At 38.5% G+C, this 27,028-nt stretch overlaps 1 protein-coding gene across 1 annotated transcript; it reads left to right on the forward strand.

The window, feature by feature from the left end:
• Positions 1–396: 396 nt before the first annotated feature.
• On the forward strand, positions 397–4,959 carry DDIT4L (DNA damage inducible transcript 4 like). The gene is made up of 3 exons (XM_050790008.1): positions 397–594; positions 878–1,017; positions 2,661–4,959. Exons 1-3 carry the CDS (start codon positions 428–430, stop codon positions 3,149–3,151), a joined length of 798 nt encoding a protein of 265 aa, XP_050645965.1. The 5' UTR covers positions 397–427; the 3' UTR covers positions 3,152–4,959.
• Positions 4,960–27,028: the final 22,069 nt, after the last annotated feature.

Consider the following 27,028-nt stretch of genomic DNA (forward strand, 5'->3'; position numbering starts at 1 on the left):
GATGCTCAGTGAACGTTGCAACAGATTTAAGCCAAGTGTTCAGGATGACACAGCAAAGCCTCAGGACAAGGAAATACACAGACCGCTTAAAGCTTCCCGCTGCTGCCTGGAGCAGCCTGAGTGTGAAAGCGCGGGTGCTCGGGGAGGGGTCGCACTGAAGAATCAGGTTCAGGCTTTGAAGAGTCGTGCGCCCAGAATTGAGGTCACAGTGGCCCGAGATCTACCCTGGAAACAACAGGTGTCCGTACCACAGGCTTATTCGCAACTCCCTGCGACTAGGCTCGGGCTCCCTGGAAGTGTAGGGGTTGAAAGGGGACCAGACTCGGCAGGGGAGGGGCGGGGCGCCGGCCGGGGAGGGGCGGCGCAGGTGGGCGGGCCTGGGCAGGGTGGGGACTGGACGTATAAAGTTCTCGCTGTCCCGGAGGCTATGCTACTGCTAGGAGCCGGCGCAGGGTGGTCGAGGGGGGTGAGCAGGGTGCCGCTGGCTGCTGGGGTCTGCAGGTCACCGAGTCCCCAGGAGAGGGGACTCCTAAGAAGGCACCTGCCTGTGTTTACCCGGCAGCGAGCGCGCCGGCCCCCGGGAACTCCCGGCAGGTGAGCGAAGCTGCGGCCTTGGTGGGGGCAGCAGGGTCGGGGGCCGTTCCGCTGGGCAGGTCGCTTCCAAGTTTTGCGAACTGTTGAGTTAGTTTCAGGTTGTTGCTGTAGTTGGCGGCCTTGCTCACAGGGCTTTGTCAACTTGAGTTGCAGAGGCCGGTTCCTCCCCTTTGGCAAAGGAGTTCCTCCGCTAGTTCGCTCCCGCGTCGCCGGGCATTTTAGGAGTCTCTGCACGACTCGCCTGCTTTTGCAAATCCGTCTCTTCTCGCCTCATTTTTTCCAGCGCACAGGAAAGGCCGTTGCGCCCCGCGAGGGAAACAGAGCCGTTGACCATGGTTGCAACTGGCAGTTTGAGCAGTAAGAACCCGGCCAGCATTTCAGAATTGCTGGACTGTGGCTATCACCCAGAGAGCCTGCTAAGTGGTGAGTGTCCCCGCTGCCCACCCTTCTCCTCTCCAAAGGTCGGTGCCTCTCGATCTACCGGGTGGGCGGGCTTTCGACTTCCTCCCCTACCTCTATGTAGGGGGTGCCACAAAATCCGTCTGAGGAGAATCCTTTCCAAATTTTCTAACATCTTCTCTTCATGCTAGAAACAAAAGTAGCAAAAGTAGAATACCCAAGGGCTACATCTTTCTAGGCTGGTGCCAGTAGGCTCTTGGGGATTAAGGTCCTTATCTTACATGATTGTGAAGAACACAGTTATGTGTGTTTTAGCAAATGTATTTACCCCTGTAATCAACATAACCCCTCCCCGTGAATTCCGACGCACCCATTTGCTAGGTAGTTCTCACTCCCCCCTGACTCCAGGGAACTACTGATCTGATTTTTATCACTCCAAGTTAGTTTTGCCTTTAGGTAAGTGGAACCATAAAGTAGGTACTCTTTTGTGTCTGGTTTCTTTCCCGCAGCCTAATGTTTTTGAGATTCTTTTATGTGGTTGCTTAAATCAGTGTGTTCATGTTTATTACTGAGTAGGATTTTCAGTCTTGGATATACCCATTATTCCATTTTTAATGTGAGAAGGAAACTATTGAACAGCAGTGGTGCTTGATTTGCTATCATTTGCAATTTTAACAGCAGTTTCTAAGTGAACACACTGCTCTGCCACTAGAGCTGTAAGAGCATAGATAAACTGCTTAGGCTCTTCGTGTTTTCCTCCTTTCAAGGTGAAGTGGTTGATGACCTAATTTATAGGGCCAGAACTCCAAAATTACATGAAGTGGAGAGGAAAACCCAGTAGCTGATGAAGGTGAAGTAGGCTTAGGGAGAGGAGCCGGGAGGGCATCAGCCTGCACCTTGTTCATTTGACTCCCTGTAGTGTGGCAATCCTGCCAAGTGGTAGGATTCATTTGAGGAGTAGGTGACCAAATGCAGAGCTATCTCTTTTCCTTTCAGCCAATCTAATTTTATTTCCCTAGGACTATTTTGTTTTGCTTGGCTAAGAAAAACCACCCAACCGGTTATAAATATCCTCATGAACCTCAAAGGTCTTCTCTGCGCAATTTTTAATTAAAGAGGTTAAAGCTAAAATTGGGACCTACAGGCCACTCCAGTAAAGACTTAAAGACACAAATTTGATAGATCTTTAATGTAACTCTTCAAGCTCATGGACTTTAAACATAATAGCAAAAATTCTTTATTTTACAATACATGTATTCCTACAGTTAGAAAGTAATACCCCTTAGTCCAAATAACAAAGTTTTAACTTTTTATCCCAGAAGTAATAAATGTTTTCTGTAAAACAAAATTAGAAAACGCCATAAGCAAGTAGGCAAGAAAGAAAAGAAAATCACCAATAATCTGGGATAATCCCAAGTAGATTTTGATTCATAGTCTTTATGATTGTGTGTGTTCTGTGTACACACATGAATTTAAAGAAAAGTGGTTATATCCTATCCACTCTATTTATCTAAACCTTTATTTCATACATGAACTTTCATGAGAGCTTAAATTATTCGCTATATTACATGGTAGATAGAGGTAACCAATGTTGATATCTTGGTGTGTTTTTTCTACTGTGAATTTTTTTTTTTCTTTATCTAAAAAGAAAACTCCATTTCTTACAGATTTTGACTACTGGGATTATGTTGTTCCTGAACCCAACCTCAACGAGGTAATATTTGAGGAATCAACTTGCCAGAATTTGGTTAAAATGCTGGAGAACTGTCTGTCCAAATCAAAGCAAACTAAACTTGGTTGCTCAAAGGTCCTTGTCCCTGAGAAACTGACCCAGAGAATTGCTCAAGATGTCCTGCGGCTTTCCTCAACAGAGCCCTGTGGCTTGCGAGGTTGTGTTATGCACGTGAACTTGGAAATTGAAAATGTATGTAAAAAGCTGGATAGGATTGTGTGTGATTCTAGCGTGGTGCCTACTTTTGAGCTTACACTTGTGTTTAAGCAGGAGAACTGCTCATGGACTAGCTTCAGGGACTTTTTCTTTAGTAGGGGTCGCTTCTCATCTGGTTTCAGGAGAACTCTGATCCTCAGCTCAGGATTTCGACTTGTTAAGAAAAAACTTTATTCACTGATTGGAACAACAGTCATTGAAGGGTCCTAAAAAGGGAAAATATATAAAGCTTATTTCATGATTGGGTAGTAAAACTATTCAGCTAGTCAGCTAAAGTCATTTGTAGTTTGCCCCACCTGTCCTCAGTAAGAAACCCCAAATGTAGTCCATTTTCTTTCTGTATTTCACATTCTTAGTAACTGCAGCTAACAGGCTGATTTTCTGGCCTTTCGAGAAGTGATCCGAAATAGTGTACATTTTCTGCATATATCCCATTTTTGTACAGAATTGAATGGGATAGAATAGGTAAGCAAAAGTAGAAGTCCATTTGAGTTTTACATTTGATTCCACAATTTTGTTTCAGGTAGGCTTGGTAATAGACTATATAAACCAGATTTGCCTAGTTTGATTTTCATATGACTTTTTTTTCTGTAAGTTTTCAGGGTGATTCTTTAAATCACAGAATCTTACTCAATGATACTTAGCTGATCAAAACTTCCAGAAGCCCACACCACCAGTTCATGACTCAAATTTGAAGAGTTCTTAGACAGGAGGGTAGGATTAAGTAGGTGAGTTTAATTAAAACTTAACCCTAGGTAAGAGTGAATGAGAAATATTATGGCAATAATGGAACTGCTTCACTGTTTCTTGGTGACTTCCTCACTCTAATGTTTTAAAGAGGTGACGAAAGCTTGTGCTACCATTTCAGTAACCACGGTGTTGTTTTAGATGCCTTTAAAAGCTCAGTTTCCCTTGTTCTTAAGTGTTGAATATTGTCTTTAAACTAGAAAAATGCAAAACATTGAACTGATATTTTTGTGTGTAATTGATTACTCTTACACTGAGTGAATGATGAATACCTGTGAGGATAGGAAATTAGTTCTGAGATCTAGTCCCTCTCTGATTCACTTAGTAATCTATCTTCTTTTCAGTATTACATATGCTTAATCTCATATGAACGATTTCACCATGTCAGTATTATCTCATCTCTGGGCTTTTCTGGGAATTGAGGAATCTCTCCTTAACCCCAATTGTCAAGGGCAGTAGCTATATACTACCACTTTGAATTATTGAAACGGGTCAATTTACAAAGTCTGCATTGGCCATGGAAATATGGTTTATAGTACAGCCTAGAGAGTGAAACTCACAGTCCAGATAACCATGCGCGCACCCAGATTTTTTCCACCTTGGATACCTGTCACTAGGGAATAATAAAGGCCTTACTTTTTGTCTTATTCCGACTAAGTAGATCATTATCTCTTTCCTTTTTTATGTTAATGAGAGAATTTAGCCTCTACTCAACAATGTTCAATTCAGCAAGGCTTTCATATCCTTGCTGTGGCTCATGGATAAGGAGCTTTATTCAGGTTTCCTGCCCTAGCTATTAGCTCCATTTCACATACTGGAACAGATGTAGGGACAGATGTATTCATCCTGGTGTTACTGAAAAACAGGTGTGATCCTGTTACTGATACTATAAGTGACCTAAAATGTCACTGTTCAAATTAGCAAGTGTTCTAACAAACTAAACTCTTCAAATGCTTGGAAAGATACTACAAAGCCAATCTTTATAGAATTGGGCCAAGATAACTCAACGTCATTTTGCATGTCTGTTGTCAGGCTCCAAAGGTTCACTGTGTTTCTGCCGCTGTCCTGGAGTTGTCACCACTGACTGGGCAAGGCTTCTTGGGCATGGATGTAGAACTGTTGTCCTTTTTCCACTAACAGTTATCTTTGACTCTCTTGCCTGTTATGCTTACAAAATGGTGATGGCTTATGGAGGCTGTTAAATTAATATTCCTGTTAAAGGAAATTAAAATTTGTCTATTTTTTGACAATAAAGCATTATATATTTTTAATTATCTTGTCCTCTTTTTTTTCATTCCCCTACTTGATGCAGTGGTCACAGGATCAGGGCTGCAATTACAAGGGCTGTAACTAGAGGTGGCTCATTCCTAATAAACCTTATATCAGAATTCCTTATGGGCCTGATAGAAGTGGGTTGTGCCTTCATCTCATTTGGCAAAATTGGGGTTAACAGTGAATGCAGCTGTTTTGCCTGGTAGTAAAAACAACCTACCAATTTGGGCGTGTGTAGCCTAACCCTATCTGAATATGAGTGGACTGAAAGGAGCACCAGCTAGACTGGCATTGCTGCCTTCCACCTAGATAGACAGGTGGGCAAATGGAGGCAAACCTTCGCTTCCAAAGGTGGAAGATTTGGGGTATAAATGAAGAGAAGGAAGAATAGTCACTGAGGTTAAAGGAATTAATAAATGAATAATATAAGGAGGGGAATCCAATATTATCCCTTCAAAAGAGGATCAGAGCAAGTGATGATGATGTCTTCCAGCTCAACTATAACAGATAACAGATGCCTGAAAAGGTGAAGCTATGTTTGCAGAGACTACTTTTGAAATCAGACAAGATCGAATGGAAGCCTACAAACTTGAGTGACCTCATTCTAGGAGACATATTTATTATACAACGGACATGATTAATTATAAATGATTCAGTGAGATTCTAGGAGTGCTGCGGTATCTTTTAAGTTGTATGTCCTTTTGATATAAGGAATCCTTATTGGAAGATTAGGATGGTCTTCAAATATATGTTGTAAAATATACATTTGGTCTTAGTCCCTATTTCCTGGTATAAAACTCTTGAACTACTTAGATTCTTCAAAGTGCTAAGTGTCTTTTGTAATGCTAATGTCGACTGATGGCTGGATTCCTCCAGGTAGCTTCAGGATGGGGCTTGGTCACCAGAAAGACCAAGGCTGTATTAGGTTGTTGAGACTTTTAGCCCCAACACACCCTCACATCCACCTGGAAGGAGAGAGGGTCTGAAGATTAAGCCAATGGCCAGTGATTTAACCAGTCTACATAATTCTACATAACAAAGCTTCCATAAAAATCTGAAAGGACTGAGTTCAAAACACCTTCTGGAGAAGTGAACACTTGGAGGTTCGTGGAGGATGGTGGGCCTGGGGAGAGCATAGAAACTCCTGCCCCTTCCCACATTTCTTGCCCTATGTATTTCTTCACAGGCACTCATCAGCATCTTTTCTATTAATCTTTATAATAAATCAGTAAACATAAGTGTTTCCCTGAGTTCTGTGAGCTGCTCTAGCAAATTAATCTAATCCCAGGAGGGAGTCATGGGAACCCTAATTTATAGCAGGTAGGTCAGAAGCACAGGTCAAGCAAACTGGGGCTTGAGATTGTCATTGGAAGTTGGGTGAGGGGGACACTCTTGGGGACTGAGCCCTTTACCTGTGGTATTTGAGGCTATCTCTAGGTAATGTCAGAATGGAGTTGCATTAGAGGATACCCAGCTGATGTCAGATGCAGAATTGATTGCTTGCCTGGTATGTCGGGAAAACCCACACATTTGGTCACACAAGGCTTCTGTGTTCATTTTTGAGTGAGAAGGTATAGGAGAAACCAAGTATGATTTTTTTTCCTTCAGTATTCTCAGAATGGGTAAAGGAGGTTGCTTTCAATAACCGGAGCAGTAACAACTTTTCACAGGAAATGAATAAGTTGAATGCATACACATTGAGCATAAAAATCAATTTCAGGTTGATTAAGGAATTAAATATGAAAGGGAAACTTAGAAGATGGAATTTTCATAATTTTGACATGGCGGGAAGAACTCTTAAATAAGATGTCAAGATGCCCTGAAACATCTCTTTTTCAAATAATCCTGTAAGGAAGATAAAATTGAAACTCAGGAACTGGAAGAAAGTGTTTTCAACACATATAACTGAAAAATGGTTTGTAACCAGAATACATCAAGAATTCTTGTAAAGCAATAAGAAAAACACAAACAACCCCCCAAAAAATATGTCGTCAAAAGCCCAAATAGTCACTATATGGAAAAGGAAGCCAATCTGGCTGATAATTATATGAAAAGATCCTCAATCTAATTAGTAATCAGAGAAATTCAAGTTAAAAGCAATAATAAAATATCAATATAGACATCCACATTAGTAAATATAAATTGATAATTCCAAAAGTTGGTGAGGACACAAGAAAAAAAAAATCAACAAGTCAGTATATGTATATGGCATTATTTTATAAAATTGAATGATAAGTATATTTTGTGAACCAAAATATCAAAGAGTGTTCTTCAAACTTTTTTTTTTTTTGAGAGAGAGAGAGTCTTGCTCTATCACACAGGCTGGAGCACAGTGGCGTGATCACAGCTCATTGTAGCCTCTATTTTCCAGGCTCAGGTGATCCTCCCGTCTGAGCCTGCCAAGTATCTGACACCACAGGCATGTGCCACCACACCCAGCCAATTTTTTTTTTTTTTTTTTTTTTGTAGAGACAGGGTCTCCCTATGTTGCCTAAGCTGGTTTTAAACTGCTGAGTTCAAGTTATCCTTCCACCTTGGCTTCCCAAAATCCTGGCACTACAGGTGTGAGCCACTGTGCCCTGCCTGTCAAATTTTTTAAATTGTCATTCAAATTATTTATCCTAAGTATAAAAAATTGCAAATGATGTAAAGTCCAGAATGTGACAAATACTGGCCTTTTAAAATAAAACTATTACATCATCTTTTAAATATTTCCAATGGAATGTAAATAGCATAGTAATTTGACATTCAACATCTATTTAGAAAATATTATAAATAAGGTCTTCAACAGAATTAAACGTTTTCACTGTTACTTTTTCTTCATTCCTGTATCTTTTCAAAGTCTACATTTTATGCTGACTTTTCTTTAATGTAATATCTTTTAAACCTAAAAGTCTTTTATTATTTCTTCCCTGTAAAAAAATAAGATTATAAACTGAAATTAAATTTTTTCAAATTTTCTGTGACTGAGTCTTTAAATGTCAATTTTTGAGTCAGTTAACTTTGCAAATAGTAATAATATACAATGGCCAAAGTAACATGTTTTCCAAATTTTTGAATACTATTAAACACAATAATAATAATAAGCTACTTCTTAATGAGATGACTAATTAGTTAATTAATTCATGGTTTCATATTGGTTTTTTGCTAGAATTAAGAGTTTAGCATTATTTCTTTCCATTCTTCATTCTCTCTCTCTTTCTCTCTCTGTCTCTCTCTATCTCTCTATCTATCTCTATCTCGCTCTCTCTCTCTGTGTGTCTCACCCTCTGGCCCAGACTGGAGTGCAGTGGCGCAATCCTAGCTCACTGCCGCCTCAAACTCCTGGGCTCAAGCTTTCCTCCGACATCAGCCTCCCAAGTAGCTAGGACTACAAGGGTGCACCGCCACATCCAGCTAACTCTTTAATCTTTTGTAGAGATAGGGTCTTGCTATGTCACCCCGGCTGATCTCAAACTTCTGACCTCAAATGATCCTCCTGCCTCAGCCTCCCAAAGTCCTGAATTCTTTCAAAGCAGTAAGAAAAGACAAACAACCCCCCAAAACTATATGGTCAAAAGCCTGAGCCACTATGCCTGGCCATCTATTTTTTGTTTCTATAGATGTAAGCTCTGAGAAAATCTATTCACATCAATAAGATGGGAATGTAGGAGATTTGGTTATTATAGTATCACTCAATCTTGGAACTACTTTCAAGGTATATACTCAAATCACATAAATATATATCACCAAAAGATTATTTTAAATGATCAATCTGCACATAATTCAATCAGGTTTCCTTTCAATATTGTTGTAATAAAAAAAAGAAACCACCTGACTCACAAAAGTACTTGTTACCTAAGTATATTAGTTTGCTAGGGCTACAATAATGAAGTACCAAAGACTAGATAGCATAAACAACAAAAATGTATTGTCTCATAGTTCTGGAGGCTAGAAGTCCAAGAACAAGGTGTCAGAAGTGTTGGTTTCTTCTGAGGCCCCTCTTTTCGGCTTGTAGATGAGGTCGTCTTCTCCCTGTGTCTTCACATTGTCTTCACTCTGTGTGCATGTCTGTGTCCTAATCTCCTCTTCCTATAAGGACACCAGTCATTGGAATAGGGTCTCCTGTCTAAAGACCCTATCTCCAAATGCAGTCACATGCTGAATTACTGGTGGTTAGAACCTAAGAATTTGGGGTTAATATAATTCAGCCATAAAACCAAGCATTCAAATAATACACAATACTATCCTAGAGCAATATTTCAAACTGTCCCTTTCTTTAGCACTCTAGGAGTGTTTACACCCCAGAATAAAGCATTGTAAAGTAAGATTGACCAACACTAAGAGAAAGGTATGTCATTTTGTAAAGTCGGGGAAGAGGATAAAGAGCAAATATAAAATCAGGACCTGTGTCTCTGACAAAGTCTCAGAGAGATCAATTTTAGAAAAGAGTGTGTATAGAAGCAAAAGATTTAGAAATTGGTTCCCCTAAAACTATTTGCGCCCTACATATCCACATATCACATAAGAAACATTTGTATATCCTTATACGTACACCCCCGTTTTAAGACTACTGCCTTTTATTCTTACACTAATGCATTAGGAGACTTTCACAGGAGTTCAGCAATACAACTGTCTGGAAAAGCAACGTGGACTGCCCATCAACTGTGGAATAGGTACATGAATTGTGGGTATCGTCATAAATGGAATGCTGGTCAGCAATAACAATGGACTTTAAATTACAAATGAGGCATGTAGAAAGCTGAAACTGGATCCCTTCCTTACACCTTATGCAAAAATTAATTCAAGATGGCTAAAGACATAAATGTTAGACCTTAAACCATAAAACCCCTAGAAGAAAACCTAGGTAATACCATTCAGGACATAGGCATGGGCAAGGACTCCATATCTAAAACACCAAAAGCAATGGCAACAGAAGCCACGATTGACAAATGGGATCTAATTAAACTAAAGAGCTTCTGTACAGCAAAAGAAACTACCATCAGAGTGAACAGGCAACCTACACAATGGGAGAAAATTTTTGCAATCTACCCATCTGATAAAGGGCTAATATCCAGAATCTAAAAAGAATTCAAACAAATTTACAAGAAAAAATCAACCCCACCAAAAAGTGGGTAAAGGATATGAACAGACACTTCTCAAAAGAAGACATTTATGCAGCCAACAGACACATGAAAAAATGCTCACTCACCATCAGAGAAATGCAAATCAAAACCACAATGAGATACCATGTCACACCAGTTAGAATGGCGATCATTAAGAAGTCAGGAAACAACAGGTACTGGAGAGGATGTGGAGAGACAGGAACACTTTTACACTGCCGGTGGGACTGTAAACTAGTTCAACCATTGTGGAAAACAGTGTGGCGATTCCTCAAGGATCTAGAACTAGAAATACCATTTGACCCAGCCATCCCATTACTGGGTATATACCCAAAGGATTATAAATAATGCTGCTATAAAGACACATGCACATGTATGTTTATTGTGGCACTATTCACAACAGCAAAGACTTGAAAGTAACCCAGATGTCCATCAGTGACAGACTGGATTAAGAAAATGTGGCACACATATACCACAGAATACTATGCAGCCATAAAAACAGATGAATTCATGTCCTTTGTAGGGACATGGATGAAGCTGGAAACTGTCATTCTGAGCAAACTATCACAAGGACAGAAAACCAAATACCATATGTTCTCACTCATAGGTGGGAACTGAACAATGAGAACACTTGGACACAGGAAGGGGAACATCACACACTGGGGCCTGTTGTGGGGTCAGGGGATGGGGGAGGGCTAGCATTAGGAGATATCCCTAATGTAAATGACGAGTTAATGGGTGCAGCACAAAAACATGGCACATGTATACATATGTAACAAACCTGCACGTTGTGCACATGTACCCTAGAACTTAAAGTATAATTTTTCAAAAAAGAAGAAGAACAGAGGGAAAAAAATAAAATAAAAAATAAATTACAAACGAGGCTGGTCTGAGTGCAGTGATGTTTACAAGCAATGTATTACAACCAGCTACAGATTTTTTTTTTTTTTTTGAGACAGGGTCTTCCTTCCATTGCCCAGGCTGAAGTGCGTCTTCCTTCCATTGCCCAGGCTGAAGTGCATCTTCCTTCCATTGCCCAGGCTGAAGTGCATCTTCCTTCCATTGCCCAGGCTGAAGTGCATCTTCCTTCCATTGCCCAGGCTGAAGTGCACTTCCTTTCATGTTAAAAATTAGCTGAGTGCAGTGGCCTGACCCTGTAGTCCAGGTTACTCAGGAGGCTGAGGTGGAAGGATTGCTTGAGCCCAGGAGTTCAAGGCTACAGTGAGCTATGGTTACACCACTGCACTCCAGCCTGGGCGAAAGAGCAAGACACTGTCTCAAAAAAAAAAAAAAGAAAAAAATTATTACCATTGCATGTTGTTAATCTTGCAACAGATTTACCTTTGCCAAAGATAAAGTGATTTTTATTGCTTGAACATGGAATATCTGAAAAATTCTGACAGATTATGCTGAGGAATGCAAATGAGTTAAACGAGGCTACTGAAGAATTTGACCATCTGGATAACTAAGACTTGATCTTATTTTCAGAACTGATAATTAGGTAGAATTATTTACATAAAAAATATTTATTAATAATTTACAAATATAAAAACTATACTTTTTCACTCTATCCAAACATGCTGAAGGAAAAGCAAAGACAGATGGTTTGATTCATATAAACCACATTATAGCTCAAGTGTGGCTTTGTTGAGAAAGAAGTTTTCTAAACTTGTTTTAAGGCAAAACTCTAGATTAAAGCCATTTGAAGGGAGTATAGAAGAGCATTTTGCAGTATCCTGTCAACAATAGCATAAAGATATTGAGTCAACTGTTATTGTGTCAGAGAATCTTTTGGGTAGCTACCACCTAATTCAAAGTGAACTTGCTATCGCAGACACTGTGAAGTCTGAAGGAAGTACCGGCAGCATCAGGACAGACAAGTTTAACATGAAGGGAAGTGAATCTGGTGTCAAAGAACTCTCAAGGGTCTAAAATTAACCCAACTTTCAAGGTAACATATTAGCCTGCCATGGTTTCATGGATACTTGTAGAAAACACAAGACTCCAAGGATTTTACTACTCCTCCATAGCCAGCAGCATGAACATCAGCATATTTGCATCAGTCCACTCTTCCCTTTAAGTCCCACAGGAGTAGTAAGGTTAGGCCCAGTTGGATGACTATGGGTTACACTGCAGGAGAGGAATCCTGAGCTTAGACAACCCAAGGGTATGCCTACCCTTTGCTTCAGACACTATCTTCCACAGTTTTCCACTATAAAAATATCCTTGAAAAGAGAGTCCAGAACAAAAGGCAATCACTACCTCCCTTGTAAGACAAGCAGAAATATGAGAACCATGGAGAATTATCTCCCACAGTCAGTGTAAGAACTGGGCCTGTATTAGTTCTTACAAAGCAAGTCATACATATATATATATATGTGTGTGTGTGTATATATATATGTGTGTGTATATATATATAAAGTCTGAACACAGATATCTTAATCATATTTTACACTGCTTCCTCTATTGTCTTTTTATAATCTTAACCAACATTATTAGAGATAAAGTGAATTGCAATATAATAATTAAAGAATTTTCCTGGAAAATATAGTAGTCCTGAACTTGTATGTTGTAGTAGTCATTAGACTTTCCCCAAATATTCTGCTTCTTCTGGAGATCAGATATAAATATATTTCTCCACCACTAAACCCCCTTAAAATTAGCTATGGTCATCTGAAATGCTTTCACCAAAGAAGTGTGACCAGAAACGACAAAAGGGCACATCTGTCAGTCTGAGTCACTGAGTAAACAAAATTAATCCGGTTCTTTTACTGCTAACTCAAATTAGAGCTATAGTGTAAGTAAGAAATAAACTTTCTGTTAACCCACTGAAATTTGGGGGATTTTTGATATTGTAGCATAATCTGATCTATCCTGATTAATACCTATGTACCCAATAATATGGTCTCAAAACATTAAGTACAATTTTGCAAAATTAGAAAGTAGATTCAGCAACTTACAATCATAGTAGACCATACTAATACACATCTCTCAAAAATTGAGAAATCAATCAAAAAGAGAATTAAAGAAGTGAAAGATGTGAATGACACCATAAATGTTAGTTTTATGCACCATATTTAATGACCATGCATGGAACTATAAGCCTCCACTTAGTATACACACATTATTTCATGTATACATAAAAAATTCACAAAAACTTAAATTTTATAATACAAAGCAAACCTTAAATTAAGAAAGACTGTTCTGTGAAATAAATTATAAAAATCTAAAAATCAGCCACAAAAACCTCATAAATTCAGAAATTTAAATACAAACATGCTTCCAAAGAATTCATGGGTCAAAAAGATAGTTAGAAAGAACTTGAAATTTAATGACAATGAAACTATTACATAGCAAAACATATAGTGTGCGGTTAAGGCAGTTGTTCCTTGGTGAGCAGGTCTATGCATACCTGTCTCCAAAGATCCAAGGAGGCTGAGAGGCTGAAGAAAGAGACTAATACGTCTAGTTTCTCAGAAAGAAACATGTAATAGAGACTTACAACAGAAGCCATGTCTAGCGCAGCCACCATGAGAAGAGATGGTGAATCCTCATGCTAGTACCCCCCAGAACCAGGGGTTCTCAGGGAATTTGCCTGTGGGCCAGATTTGTGATTGGTGTCTGTTTACAATAACGTTTATGGTACACAGTAGATAAAGCAGAAATCGTACAGGCATTTCCAGAAGAAAGGGGCTGATGAAACTATTACATAACAAAACATACGGTATGCAGTTAAAGCATTTTTCCTTGGTAAGCAGGTCTATGTATATCTGTCCCAGCTGAGAGACCGAAGAAAGAAGCTGATAAATTTAGTACTGGGGTTAATCAGCAGTCAACATGGCAGATTCACATCCAAGATGGAGTCACGTTAGCCTCCACAGCAGTACATGAAGAGAAATATATAGCCTTAAATCCTTGTATGAGAAAAGAAAAAAGATGAAATTAGTGAGCTAAATGGCCAAGTGAAGACGTTAGAAAAAGAAATAGAGAAACCCCAAAAACTAGAAGGAAGGAAATGATAAGGATATGAGCAGAAATTGATGACTTCAAAAATATAAACAATGGAAAGGATCACAAAAAAAATAAAGTACAATTTTTTAAAAAGACTACTAATAAAATTCACAAACTGTGAAAATGGACAAGAAAATAATGGAAAGCATCCATCAGCAGCTACAAAAATGAAAATGTGGATATATAGACAGATACAATAGATAATATACGAAAAACAGAAGTACATACTGCAACAAAACTAAATCTCGATATTGCATTAACTGAAAAAAAGAGGAAAAATGATCAGTATAGTATAACATTATTCATGAATCTATGTGTGTGCATATATATATATATATAGTAACATTATAAAGCATAAATGTAAAAAATAAAATCTAAATTCAGTGTAATAGTTACCTCCAGAGAAAGCATGGAATGAGATCTGAAAAATCAGTATAAAAATATCTCTAATCTGGAATGCAGTTATTTTATCATTCTCTATATTTTTTTATTTGCTTGAATATTTTGTAATTTTGTAAAGGACTGGATTTACTCAAGGCATAGAGTTGTACATAGAAATAATGTGGCAACAGAAAAGGTTTTGAAATTACTCTGAGCAACTTGAAGGCAGAGACTTGGATTTTTATCTTTGTCAGTGTTTAGTAATTTCTTTGTTTAACAGATTAGTAAGAGGTGAATATGGCCTGAAATGTGGAGGCCTTTGCAATGCCACACTAAGAAATGTATAGTTAGTTACATAATTGAGCGCTTTCATGTTTATATGCTATTACAATATAGAATTTTGGGTAAATCAATCAGACAATATTATATATAATAATTTAATAGCCTTAAAGAGCCAAGAGGCATGAGGTCAGTGAAAAACCTATTGAGGTAGCCTAGGTAGGAGAGGAGACATGTCTAAATTAGAATAGAAATATTTTATGTTAAAATAATAATAATGATAATAATAATTAGTTCAAGGGCCATTATAAGGAAAAATGAACTGGCTTTGGATATGAGTCTAAGGAAGAGAGAAAGGAGGGTATCAGTAAATTTCTGGTATTCAGGTTTTTCTGCTGCTTGTTTAATGTAGAAGGCAATATTGTCATCCACAATAGGCAATGAGAGAACTTAGAGAACCTTAAACAAGATAGCAACCACACATCTTACATCTAGCATTATTTCCATTTTAATAACTGCCTTAAGTAGGGTTCCCAGGAAATAGACACTGAGAACGAGTGTCTATTTGCAAGCAGGAAGTTAATGTCCTTCCAGTCAACACCACTGGAAGAAAAGGGAGTAGGACTGAGCAGAGGAAATGGTTGAATGGATACAATCTCAAAAAAAAAAAAAAAAAAAGAAAGAAAGAAAAAGGCTCTTAACTGATGTCTCAGGGAATTTTAGAGTTAGGATGCCATTTAGAGTTAATTACCCTGAGGCAAGAAGGTGTGACGTTTATCTCCTGCCCCACTGACTAGACACTAGAAATGAGCTGCCACAGGGTCGGAGTATGTGCCTTTGGACAAGGCAGCTCTTTTCAATGGAAAGCAATTCCTGAGGTGTTGGCTTGTCTGTGAGCAGTCAGTTCCCAACACTTCCATCAGCAGGGGTTATGTTTGCTCCAGACATGAAGGGAGAACCTGGGTGACACATCACAGTGTCCACCCTAGTCCCTTGCTTATGCCATTTGGATCCACTTATGTTATATAATAAGTTCTGGGCCTAGCTCTTCCAGGATTCGAATTAGAAAACTGACAGAAAAGCTTAATGGGGCCAACTATAGCCCTCCCACATCCATTAAATCAGGGGACACACTGTGACCTGGACATAGCCCAGGACCCCATTTAAAATAGTAATAACTCAGGGGCCATTATGATGCTTTTTAAGTTTCAAGTTATCAAAAGTCAACTCAGACCCTCAATTAGTAAGGGTTCTCAGAAAACAAAACCAGCTGACAAGTGGTGTGTGTGTGCGTGTGCGTGTGTGTGTTTGCAGTGTTAAAAGAAAAACCTTAGATAAATTTAGCAAAGTTTAATTGAACAAAGAACAATTCGCAAATAAGGCAGCCCTCAAACCAGAATAGGTTCAGGGAGACTCCAGCATTGCCTTGTGGTTGAAGATGATTTATGGATAGAAAAAGGAAAGTGACATAGAGAAAATGGAAGTGAGATACAGAAACAGCCAGATTGGTTACAGCCTGGCATTTGACTTATTTGAATATGGTTTGAACAATTTGCTGCCGTTGATTGACCAAACTTGGTGATTGGTAGATGAGTAGGTTATAGCCTGTTTACACATCCAGTTAGGTTATAGTTTACTATGTATGCAGAAACCTTCAGGCCAAATTTAAACTATGTAAGGAAGCGGCTTTAGGCTAAACTTCATTTAACAGCAGTTTGCTGGGAGAATTCCTTTTTGCCTGGTGAAGGTCAGTCCATTCTATCTAGGCTTTCTACTGATTGAATGAGGCCCACCCACATTATGAAGGGTAATCTGTTTACTCAGAGTCTAATAAATGACATGCTAATCCCATATTAAAACAAACAAACAAAAACCTCCACAGAAATATCCAAAATAGGGTTTGACCAAATATCTAGGCACTGTGGCCCAGGCAAATGGACACATAACTGTCATAGACTCCATGTCCAAAAGACTTTGAAATTATGCATTCTCCATTTCTACTGTACAGCAACCCAGACAAATGGCTATCAGTCACTTTGGGGAAGGACTAGAGGCATCATTATTTTGTACACTTGCCATGGGATTGCTGAATTTTTCCCTCCAAAATTTTCATCCTCCCCTTTAGTACAGGCACACCTCATTTTAGTGCACTCCTGTTTATTGAGCTTTGCAGATACTGCGTGTTTTACAAGTTGAAGGTTTTTGGAAACCTTGTGTCGAGCAAGCCAACAGCACCATTTTTCCAACAGCTTGTGCTCACTCGGGTCTCTGTGTCACATTTCAGTAATTCTCACAATACTTCAAACTTTTTCATTATTTTATCTATTTTGGTGATCTGTGATCAGTGATCTTTGATCTTACTATTGTAATTTTTTGGAGGCACCAAGAACCACGCACATAAAAGATGGTAAACTTAATCGATAAAGGTTGTGTGTATCGCGACTGCTCCTCCAACCAGCCTTTCCCCCACCTCTCCCCTCTCCTCAAGCCCCCTTGTTCCCTGAGACACAATGATACTAAAATTAGGCCAATTAATAACTCTGCAATGGCTTCTAAGTGTTCAAGTGAAAAGAAGAATCACATATTTCTCACTTTAAATCAAAAACCAGAAATAATTAAGCTTAGTGAAAAAGGCATGTCACACAAGCCAAGATAGAGCAGAACATAGACCTTGTTCCAAACAGTTAGCTAAGCTGTGAATGCAGCTAAATTTTTTAAAAGTGCTACTCCTGAACACATGAATCATAAGAAATCCAAACAGCCGAATTGTTAATAGGTAGAAAGTTTTAGTGGTCTAAAGAGAAGATCAAACCAGCCTAACATTCCCTTAAGCCAAAACCTAATCTGGAGCAAGACCCTAACTCTCATCAGTTCTACAAAGGATGAGAGAGGTAAGAAAGCTGCAGAAGAAAAGTTGGAAGCCAGCAGAGGTTGATTCATTAGGTTTAATGAAACAAGCTATTTCTTTAATGTAAAAGTGCAAGGTGGCCAGGTACGATGGCTCATGCCTGTAATCCCAACACTTTGGGAGGCCGAGGTGGGCAGATCACCTGAGGTCAGGAATTCAAGAGCAGCCTGGCCCACATGGAGAAACCCCATCTCTACTAAAACTACAAAAACTAGCCAGGTGTGGTGGCAGACACCTGTAATCCCAGCTACTCGGGAGGCTAAGGCAGGAGAATTGCTTGAACCTGGGAAGCAGAAGTTCCAGTGAGCCGAGATCACACCACTGCACTCAGCCTGGGCATTAAGAGAGAGACTCTGTCTCAAAAAAAAAAAAAAAAAAAAAAAAAAAAAAAAAAAAGTGCAAGGTAAAGCAGCAAGTGCTGATATAGAAACTGCAGCAAGTTATCCAGGACATCTAGCTAAGATCATTGAAGAAGGTGCCTCCTCTAAACAACAGGTTTTCAATGGAAAAGAAATAGCTTTTTATTGGGAGAAGATGCCATCTAGGACTTTCATAGCTAAAGAGGGGAAATCAATGCCAAGCTTCAAAGCTTCTAAGAGCAGGCTGACTCTCTTATTAAAGACTAATGCAGCTGGTGACTTCAAGTTAAAGCCAATGCTCATTTACCATTCCAAAAATCTTAGCACCCTTAAGGAAAATGCTCAGTATACTGTCTGCCTGTGCTCTATAAATGGAATAACAAGGACTGGATGACAGCACAGCTGTTTACAGCATGGCTTACTGAATATTTTAAACCCCCCATTGAAACCTACTGCTCATAAAACAAAAACGGGCTGGACGCGGTGGCTCACACCTGTAATCCTAGCACTTTGGGAGGTCAAGGCAGTCGGATCACTTGAGGTCAGGAGTTTGAGACTAGACTGGCCAACATGGTGAAACCCCATCTCTACTAAAAATACAAAAGTTAGCTGGGCATGTTAGTGGGAGCCTGTAATCCCAACTACTTGGGAGGCTGAGGCAGGAGAATCGCTTGCAACCGTGAGGCAAAGGTTGCAGTGAGCCAAGATTGCGCCACTGCACTCCAGCCTGGGTGACAGAGTGAGACTCCATCTCAAGAACAAAAATGACACAAAACAAAACCAAAACAAACAAATCAAAAGAAGAGATTTTTTCCACACATTGCTGCTTATTGACAATACCCCTAGTCACCCAAGAGCTCTGATGAAGATGTACAAGATTACGTTGTTTTCATGCCTGCTAACACAACATCTGTTCTGCAGCCCATGGATCAAGGAGCAATTTCAACTTGCAAGTCTTATTATTTTAATAATACATTTTGTAAAGTTACAGCTGCCATAGATAGTAATTCCTCTGATAAATCTGGGTGTAACTTTAAACCCTCTGGAAAGGATTCACCATTCTAGGTGCCATTAAGAGCCTTGTAATTCATGGGAGGAAGCCAAACTACCAATATTAACAGGAGTTTGGAAGAAGTTGACTTCAGTCTTTATGGATAACTTTGAGGGGTTCAAGATTTCTGTGAAGGAAGTTACTACAGCTGTGGTAAAATTAGCAAGAGAACCAAAATTAGAAGTGGAGCCTACAGATGGACTGAATTGCTGCAATAAAACTTGAACAGATGAGGTGTACCTTCTTATGGATGAGCAAAGAGTGTTTTCTTGAGATGGAATCTACTCGTGGTGAAGATGCTATGAACATTGCTGAAATGACAACAAAGGATCTAGAATATTCCATAAAGTTAGTTGATAAAACAATGGCAGTGTTTGAGAGGATTGACTCCAATTTGGAAAAAAGTTCTACTATGAGTCAAATGCTGTAAAACAACATCACATGCTACAGGAAATCCTTTTGTGAAAGGATAAATCAGTTGATGTGGCAAACTTCATTGTTATTTTATTTTCAGAAATTGCCACAGCCGTGCCAACCTTCAGCAACCAATACCCTGATCAGTCAGCAACTACCAACATTGAAACAAGACCCTCCTCCACTACCAAAAAGATTATGACTCCCTGAAGGTTCAGATGATCATTAGCATATTTTAGCAATAAAATATTTTTAAATTAAAGGGTGTACATTGTTTAACAGACTGCGCTACAATGCAAACATATCTTTTATGTGCACCGAGAAACCAAAACATTTCTGGGACTCTTTATTGCAATATTTGCTTTATTGTGGTAGTCTGGAATGATATCCACAATATCACCAAAATATGCTTGTCTATAGGTTCTATTCTAAATATTGACTTAATTCTGGAAACTGGATGGAAGATTGTGACTTTTTATTGGAATGGCTGCCTCCAAGAAGAGACATAACTTTGGGTGAGGGCACTCTCTGCAGAAGGTCTCAGCTGAAAATTGTCAGCCACCAAAACATCCAGCATTTGAGTAGATGAGCGTCCCGGACATGTATGGCACACAGTGGCATCCATTATGATTGCCACTCCTTTTAAGGTGAATGTAGAAATGAGAAATAAATGTCTGTTTGAAGTGATGGAAAGGAGATAAGTCTGCAACAGTTTAAATTCCAAATTATTAGGGCTCTTGTTGGTCTTAGCTCTGCATCAATCTCCTTCGGGTAACTTACATCATAATGTTCTCAGGTTTGTGTGGAACAATTCTGACATATCAAACATAAGTCTAACTAGCCTAGCATGTATCTATAAATAAACAAAGGAAGTGTTTGCCAGTGAAAAAGGCTTTGCTAGGGTATCATGTCTTTGTAGAGGGCGGAGAGAACATCCAGGAAGTTTTGACCTGACTCACTGAAAATGACATAAGGATAACTCCCTAAATGGCAGTACACCTCTCCAAACTTCTTATGTCCAAAACTCTCCACTTATGATCTTAGGTGTGATGAAAAACAACAGAGGATGAGAAAACTGATTTTTAATAACCAGTCTACCAACGTAAAGGGTCCCAGTTGAAGTTGAAGCCCAAAATAACATATTATTGAGTATAGCACCACACCAGATGGCCTCTCCCAGATCGTGTGGAGGCGAAGAACACTTTATTTGCCTGAGTCACAGAACTACCGATGTGCACCATGGGAGCCAAAGTTCAAGACTGCTCTTGATTGAGAGCCCTGAAAACCATTGCTTTAGTTTTTCATAGTAATCAACTCAAATGGCTGCACCCCAAATTATTTCATCTAGCAACATTTAAATCATTGCAAAGAGTGGAATTTTATTAATTTAGAAATGATTTCTTTTTGCTTATTGACTGGTATATGTTGTGTTTCTCTTTAATAAGCAAAGGAAGTAACAGTAAATCCAGTTGAATGCTAATATAAACTGTGGGGTTTCTGGCCTCAGAGGTGTAAGTAGAAGTGCAATGAACAAGATTGTTAGGGGAAAAATGTATTTCTGGAATCCAAGCATTGCCATTATGGTTTGGTTTATCTTTATTACTCTGAGTTTCCAGAGTATTACAACAAATTACATAGTTTACAACAAACCTTTTATGATAGTCTTGTAATGTGTCTTTTCTATACTTTAATTCAAGTAGGAAAAATAAACAAAACAAAGTTTCCTCTTTAAAAAATTCAGGACTAGAACAAGAAAGCAAGCAAAAAATGTGAAAACAAGCAAGAAAGCAAACAAACAAACAAACAAAAACTTCCTCTTCAACGTGCCTTTCTATGTAGTTGCATTTAAAGCTTCTGTTAATAAGTACTTTCCCCCCATCACCTTTATTTATTTTACTTCTCACCTGAACCCTATCTTCACAAGATTTGCACTTATTTGTAAGGCAGTTTAAAAACTCATGTATCTTGTCTAAATCATTTAAATGAAAGCTTTTGTTAATTTATAATATTTGATAATATACTATAGGAAATATGAGCCAGTCCTTTACACGGGGTGGTTGGATTCAATGTTATCGTGAACAAATAAAATGAAGGCTGTGAAGACTTGCCTTAGAAAGAACCTTTGCAAATAAAATCAAGCAGAGTGAAGCATCCTTCACTCTGTTGTACAGATTGTACAGATCAGGACAATTTAGATCATAAAGTGGTAGAGCTGTAACTACTTAATAAAAACAAAGGGGGGTATTAATTGAAAGCAATACTGTGCTGATGTAAAAATAAATGTAAAAAATATTAGTGTTAAAAAAAAAGCATGCCTATTCCCAACCAAGGTAAAGCAGAGTTTCCCTAATTTGTGTAACGTGGGAATCACCTGGGTCACATATTAACAAATTTCCAGAGCTATCCCTGGGAGATTGTGAATCATATCTGAGGTCAGTTCTGTGCTTAACAAATCTCTCTGGGATTTGATGTGACTGGGCAAGTGAAGGAATTACCAGTGCTTCTGCTTATTCTAATACAACATTCCTAAGAAATCGTCCTTTCTGCCAAACTGCACTCTAAAAATAACAGCATTCACAGAAAAAAAATATGATTAGAGTTAGTCACTCAAAACCAATATTGTAACCAGAGCACTAACAAAAATAATAACAGTCCTAATTAAACAAACAAAAAGCTACAACCATAAAGAAATGTTACAGTGGTAAATGTAGGATTTTATTATTAAAAGAAAAGGTGAAAGCTAAAAATGAAAGGGTGTGTAAGGAAGGATCTCCTTGTTGAATCACGAAGATAAAGACAAAAGAAAAGGATAGGGAGAACCCAACAATATGCACTTTCAAGTACGACCAAATTGATCCTAGAGGAACCCCAGGAGGTGAATGGGCTCCATACAGCATCTTCCTGAGGCACTGCCTCCCACAGTGTTCATGTAATTTACACTCAGTTTTGTGACTTGTAGGCATCTGTGGTGAAATTGCTTATGACCAGACCAAATTCCATGTCATATTGACATCTTCCCCCTATTTAACAATAGATTTTGAGGTAATGTATGTTATAGAAACACAGGTTATAGAAGTAATGGACTTAGATTGGGTATGTTCATAGCCGCAGCAATGTAAGTTAAAGTAGCCTTTCTAAGAACATATTAAATAAGGATGAAGAGGCCTGAAATCTTCATACTTTCTAACCCCGTGACTTCCTTGCAAGCATCCCAGTTTTGCTACTGGCTCCACTGCCACTGCCCACATGGGAAATTGATTGCCACTCTTCTGGCACATGAATTCCACACAGCCCTGCTTCTTCAATGCTCTATCCTTCAATTCAAGGTCTAGGATGGCCCACTTCATGAGAAGTATCATTTGAACACTTACTTTGTACTAGACACTGTACTAGAATGTTGCTGGTTAATCTTCATAACCCAATAAGCAAGATATAATTTCTCCGTTTTCCTGAGGGGTAAACCTCAAAGGCATACTTAACTTCTTCAAAGACTCACAGCCATTGATGAGGTTGTGGAATCCAAATGCAAACTTATGTTGGCTTGGGGTTCATAGCAGGGCCACACCAGCATGAGGCATTAAATGCTGGGAAGGCAAAGCTAGTCAGATCAAGGCAAGGTTCAAATGTAGAGGGGACCAAACACAAACACCAAGTTCTAAAGTCCAGGTAGACTGTGACTGCAGAACCCAGAGTTCAACACTGGATGAAGACAGGAGAAAGTGAGGGCAGCAATAAGCAATAAGATTTCCTTGGCCACTGCATGCACACCCAGGAGAGTTTGCCATTGTCTTTGTGGACTGGTCTAGAGGTGGTATGAAGCACATGAGCAGGCTGGCTTAGGGCCAGATGCAGGGCAGAGAGTGGATCAGTGTCTCTATCCAAGTGGATATTTTTCACAGAGCATCTTCCTTCCTATAGTCTACCTTAGGTCCCTGGACTTCCACTACCATCTGACACTCTGAAAGATGCACAAATCCAAAGCCAAATGCCTGGGATGGAATCCCTGATTTATCACTAACTCTGTAACCTTGGTAAAGTTTCTTGTCCTCAGTTCTCTTGTCTGCAAAAAGAAGGTTAATACCTCAGAGTCATTGTGAAGATTAAATGATTTAATATACATCAAGCTCTTGGAACTGTGCAAAGCACAAACTTAGTAGTCTTTACTACTTGTTTCTAAGCATGACCTTTCAGTCCAATAGATACAGGACTAATAGGGTTTGGCTCTGTGTCCCCACCCAAATATCATCTTGAATTGTACTCCCATAATTCCAATGCATTGTGGGAGGGAACTGGTGGGAGATAACTGAATCATGGGGGCAGTTTCCCCATACTGTTATAAGTGAACACTGTTATATAGTGAATAAGTCTCATGAGATCTGATGGTTTTATCAGGGGGTTCCACTTTTGCATCTTCCTCATTTTCTCTTGCCACTGCCATGTAAGAAGTGCCTTTCACCTCCCGCCATGATTCTGAGGCCTCCCTAGCCATATGAAACCATAAGTCCATTACACCTCTTTTTCTTCCCAGTCTCCAGTATGTCTTTATCAGCAGCATGAAAATGAACTAAAACATGGCCACAAACACAGAGGGAATTAGCAGCAGAGGATGTAATCTAAAGCTCAAAAAGTCATCAAGAGTCTAAATTATCTCCAAGTTCCCTGAACACCAGGTGTGGACACAGCAGACTATTTTAGGATCCCACTCACCAAATACCCTGCAAGCCACACTCTCAAGGGTTCAAGGACTTGGCAGGAAGGAGTCCACAGGTGGTAGACCTTTAGAACTCTCCACCGTGTAGGCCAGAGATTGACAGATTCTCCAACAATACACTAGTCATCTTGACTTTGATTTAAGGCAATATTCTAAAATGCATTACTAAAGTAGTTGTTAGCACTCACATGGGAAAGAAATGAAGACTAGGGGCCTTCATTTCTTATCATTTTTTATCATTCATTTATAGCAGACTAATCATTCTGTTATAACAGCCTGTTTATCATTCATTTATAACAGACTAATCTAATTTATTTCTTTGATTGTCTCCCTAGGCCATAAATTTAGGTCTAAAGAAATAGAATAACTGACTTCAAATATTTGAAACACTTGTGTGCATGAAGATTACAGTCATTCAACATGACTCCAAAATCCAGGGAACCAAAGCTGCTGAAAAACAGATTTTTCAGTTCGATAATAATAATGAAACCTTTCTAAAAGTCTAAACCACAGGGTTACAAACTTCCTATCGGTGGTTTGAATTTAACCCTCATGCCATCTTTTGTTTGGCTTACAAATAGTCACACAGCACTGCACGCTGCTGTGCAGCTGAACTTCCACAATCTGTGCAATTGTGTTCAGTGACCCAGAAATGTTCACATTATAATCCAAATTTCCCTCTTTTCTTCAGAAATCTAATGGTGTACAGCACAGCCAGCATTCCCTGATGGTATTGTGGATGGATATGTACATTCCGGTCACCTGGAATGTCACTAGTTTATATCACCTGCGCCTAGAAGGCATCTGAGTTCATGTCTCAGATAATCTTCTTAATAGATGCAAAGAAAGATCTTTTTCCATCATTAAGATTCTCTGATTCTCTAATCTTTTAAGCCTAAATGTCATTCAACAATCTCTATTTTTGCTTTTAGTTGTTTATGAAGGTAGCAAGCCTTGTGTGTTCTTTTCAATAAGAATCTAGCACCATTCTCTACTTTAAACATATGTCTTATTTGGCAGCTCTTTGGCCAGCAGCTGCAACGCCTCTCTCAAATTTCAAAGTAACTTTAAGAATAAGGACAGGAAATGCAAGTGCTTCAAAAAGAACTTTTTGATGCACTCCTATGCTAATAAATGCATGTTGAAGAGTAAATTACTACAACAGCTATCTATTTTTAACTGACTTCCATCATATCACTTCAATACATGTTCCAATTAAATATATTGAATTTCCTGACCTTCAATGACACCAAAAATCTTTTCTTGCACTTTGGGGATTTCATTGATTTATATTCTTGAGAAAATAAACATCACAAAAGAAATAGTTTAATTAATGTGTTAGAGCTGACCATACTATTATCATTCATCAGAAAAAAAAAACAGAATCATAGTAACATTGTTCAAAACAAAATGGTGATTTAAAAAAAACCAAAAACAATAGCAAAAAGTAACCTAGTAAAAGTCTGTGGGTATTAGGTAAAGAACGTAGTAAGCTTGTTTTTATGAAAGCTAAAACTGTTGACTACAACTTGGTTATAACATGTGGGAGGTTATGTTTCTAAATATAACGTAAATTAATCCTCTCGGTCACTAGGTATTATGCAGTCTCACTGTCCTTAAAACTCAATAAGATAATCCTCTTAATAAGAGGAAATAAGAAAATCCTCGGGGAACTTCTCAGAAGAAATGTGATATTAGCTTGCTTTCATAAATGTGTCTGCTAAATATTGTTAAAGAAAGCACTCATTTTTGTGATCACTATCCAGTAAGAAAATATATAGTAAATTATAATTTTATGGAAAGCAAGCTACTTGATACTTTAAAAAGGAAAAACCCAAGTTTAAAGTATTTTCTTGTTTAAAAATGTCTAGATGCACCTAATACCAAAAGAAACCTATTTCCTTTTTTTCTATTATTTAGGAAATAAAATTGTATGATACTGAAAACTTTTAGAAAACAAATACGGTTTGAGAAAATAGGATTTCCTGATTAAGAAAAAGAATACACTACTTAGAAACATCTAAACATCTGATCCTAAAACATTTTCAGATCAATTTAAAATGAATAAATTCTGCAAAAATATTTCAAATACGTTTGGTTCAAAGGCAGTGCTAACATTTAACTCTCTGTAAGCTTAAATTATTCTAAATAAAATGAAGGAAACTTACAAATGACAACAACCTAACTATTTCCTCCACTTTCTTCCCAATAAATGTATACAAGAGCTGTTGTCTGAGATTGTAAAGAACTGTCTGTTTCCAGGGGCAGAGTGGTGCCTGGGGAGCAAAAGTTAGGGGTCTGAGTTTGGATAATCTAGTTAAAGTTTGCAATGCACAGAAATGAGTGAAAACATTACAGACAGAAGCCTAGACTGTCATTATAGTAGAATATGATGCTAGGAAAAGCAGATCTTTGAAATCATACAGGCTTAAATTCTTATGCAGGCATTAACAAAATGAGCTGCTTTTAGGTGAAAAAAAAAAAAAAAAACATGACAGTAAAGGACGAGATACATGTCTTGACAGTTTGCGTGAGAAAATACTTGTTAATCATGCCTGTTCTATGCTCTCCATTCTGAGGGAATCATTAGCAGCTTATAGAGAGCAGTTAAGAGAGAAGAGGATTAAAGTAAGGACCATCTTTGACTATTCGGAAGACTTTCTTATAAAAGATAAGATCGCTTATGTGATCTCTCTGAGAATGATAGGTTGTGCCAATTGGCACCTCGATCAGATGAACAAGCACTTTGTAGCAATCAGAACTGCCTTATAATACTTTACAAGGAGATAAGCTGCTTCTCTCTGGAAAGAAAGGTTGGATGATCACTCAGCACAGATGCTGTAATGGCAAGA

The sequence above is a fragment of the Macaca thibetana genome, chromosome 5 (genome assembly GCF_024542745.1).
Source record: "Macaca thibetana thibetana isolate TM-01 chromosome 5, ASM2454274v1, whole genome shotgun sequence".
Taxonomy (NCBI): Eukaryota; Metazoa; Chordata; class Mammalia; order Primates; family Cercopithecidae; genus Macaca; species Macaca thibetana.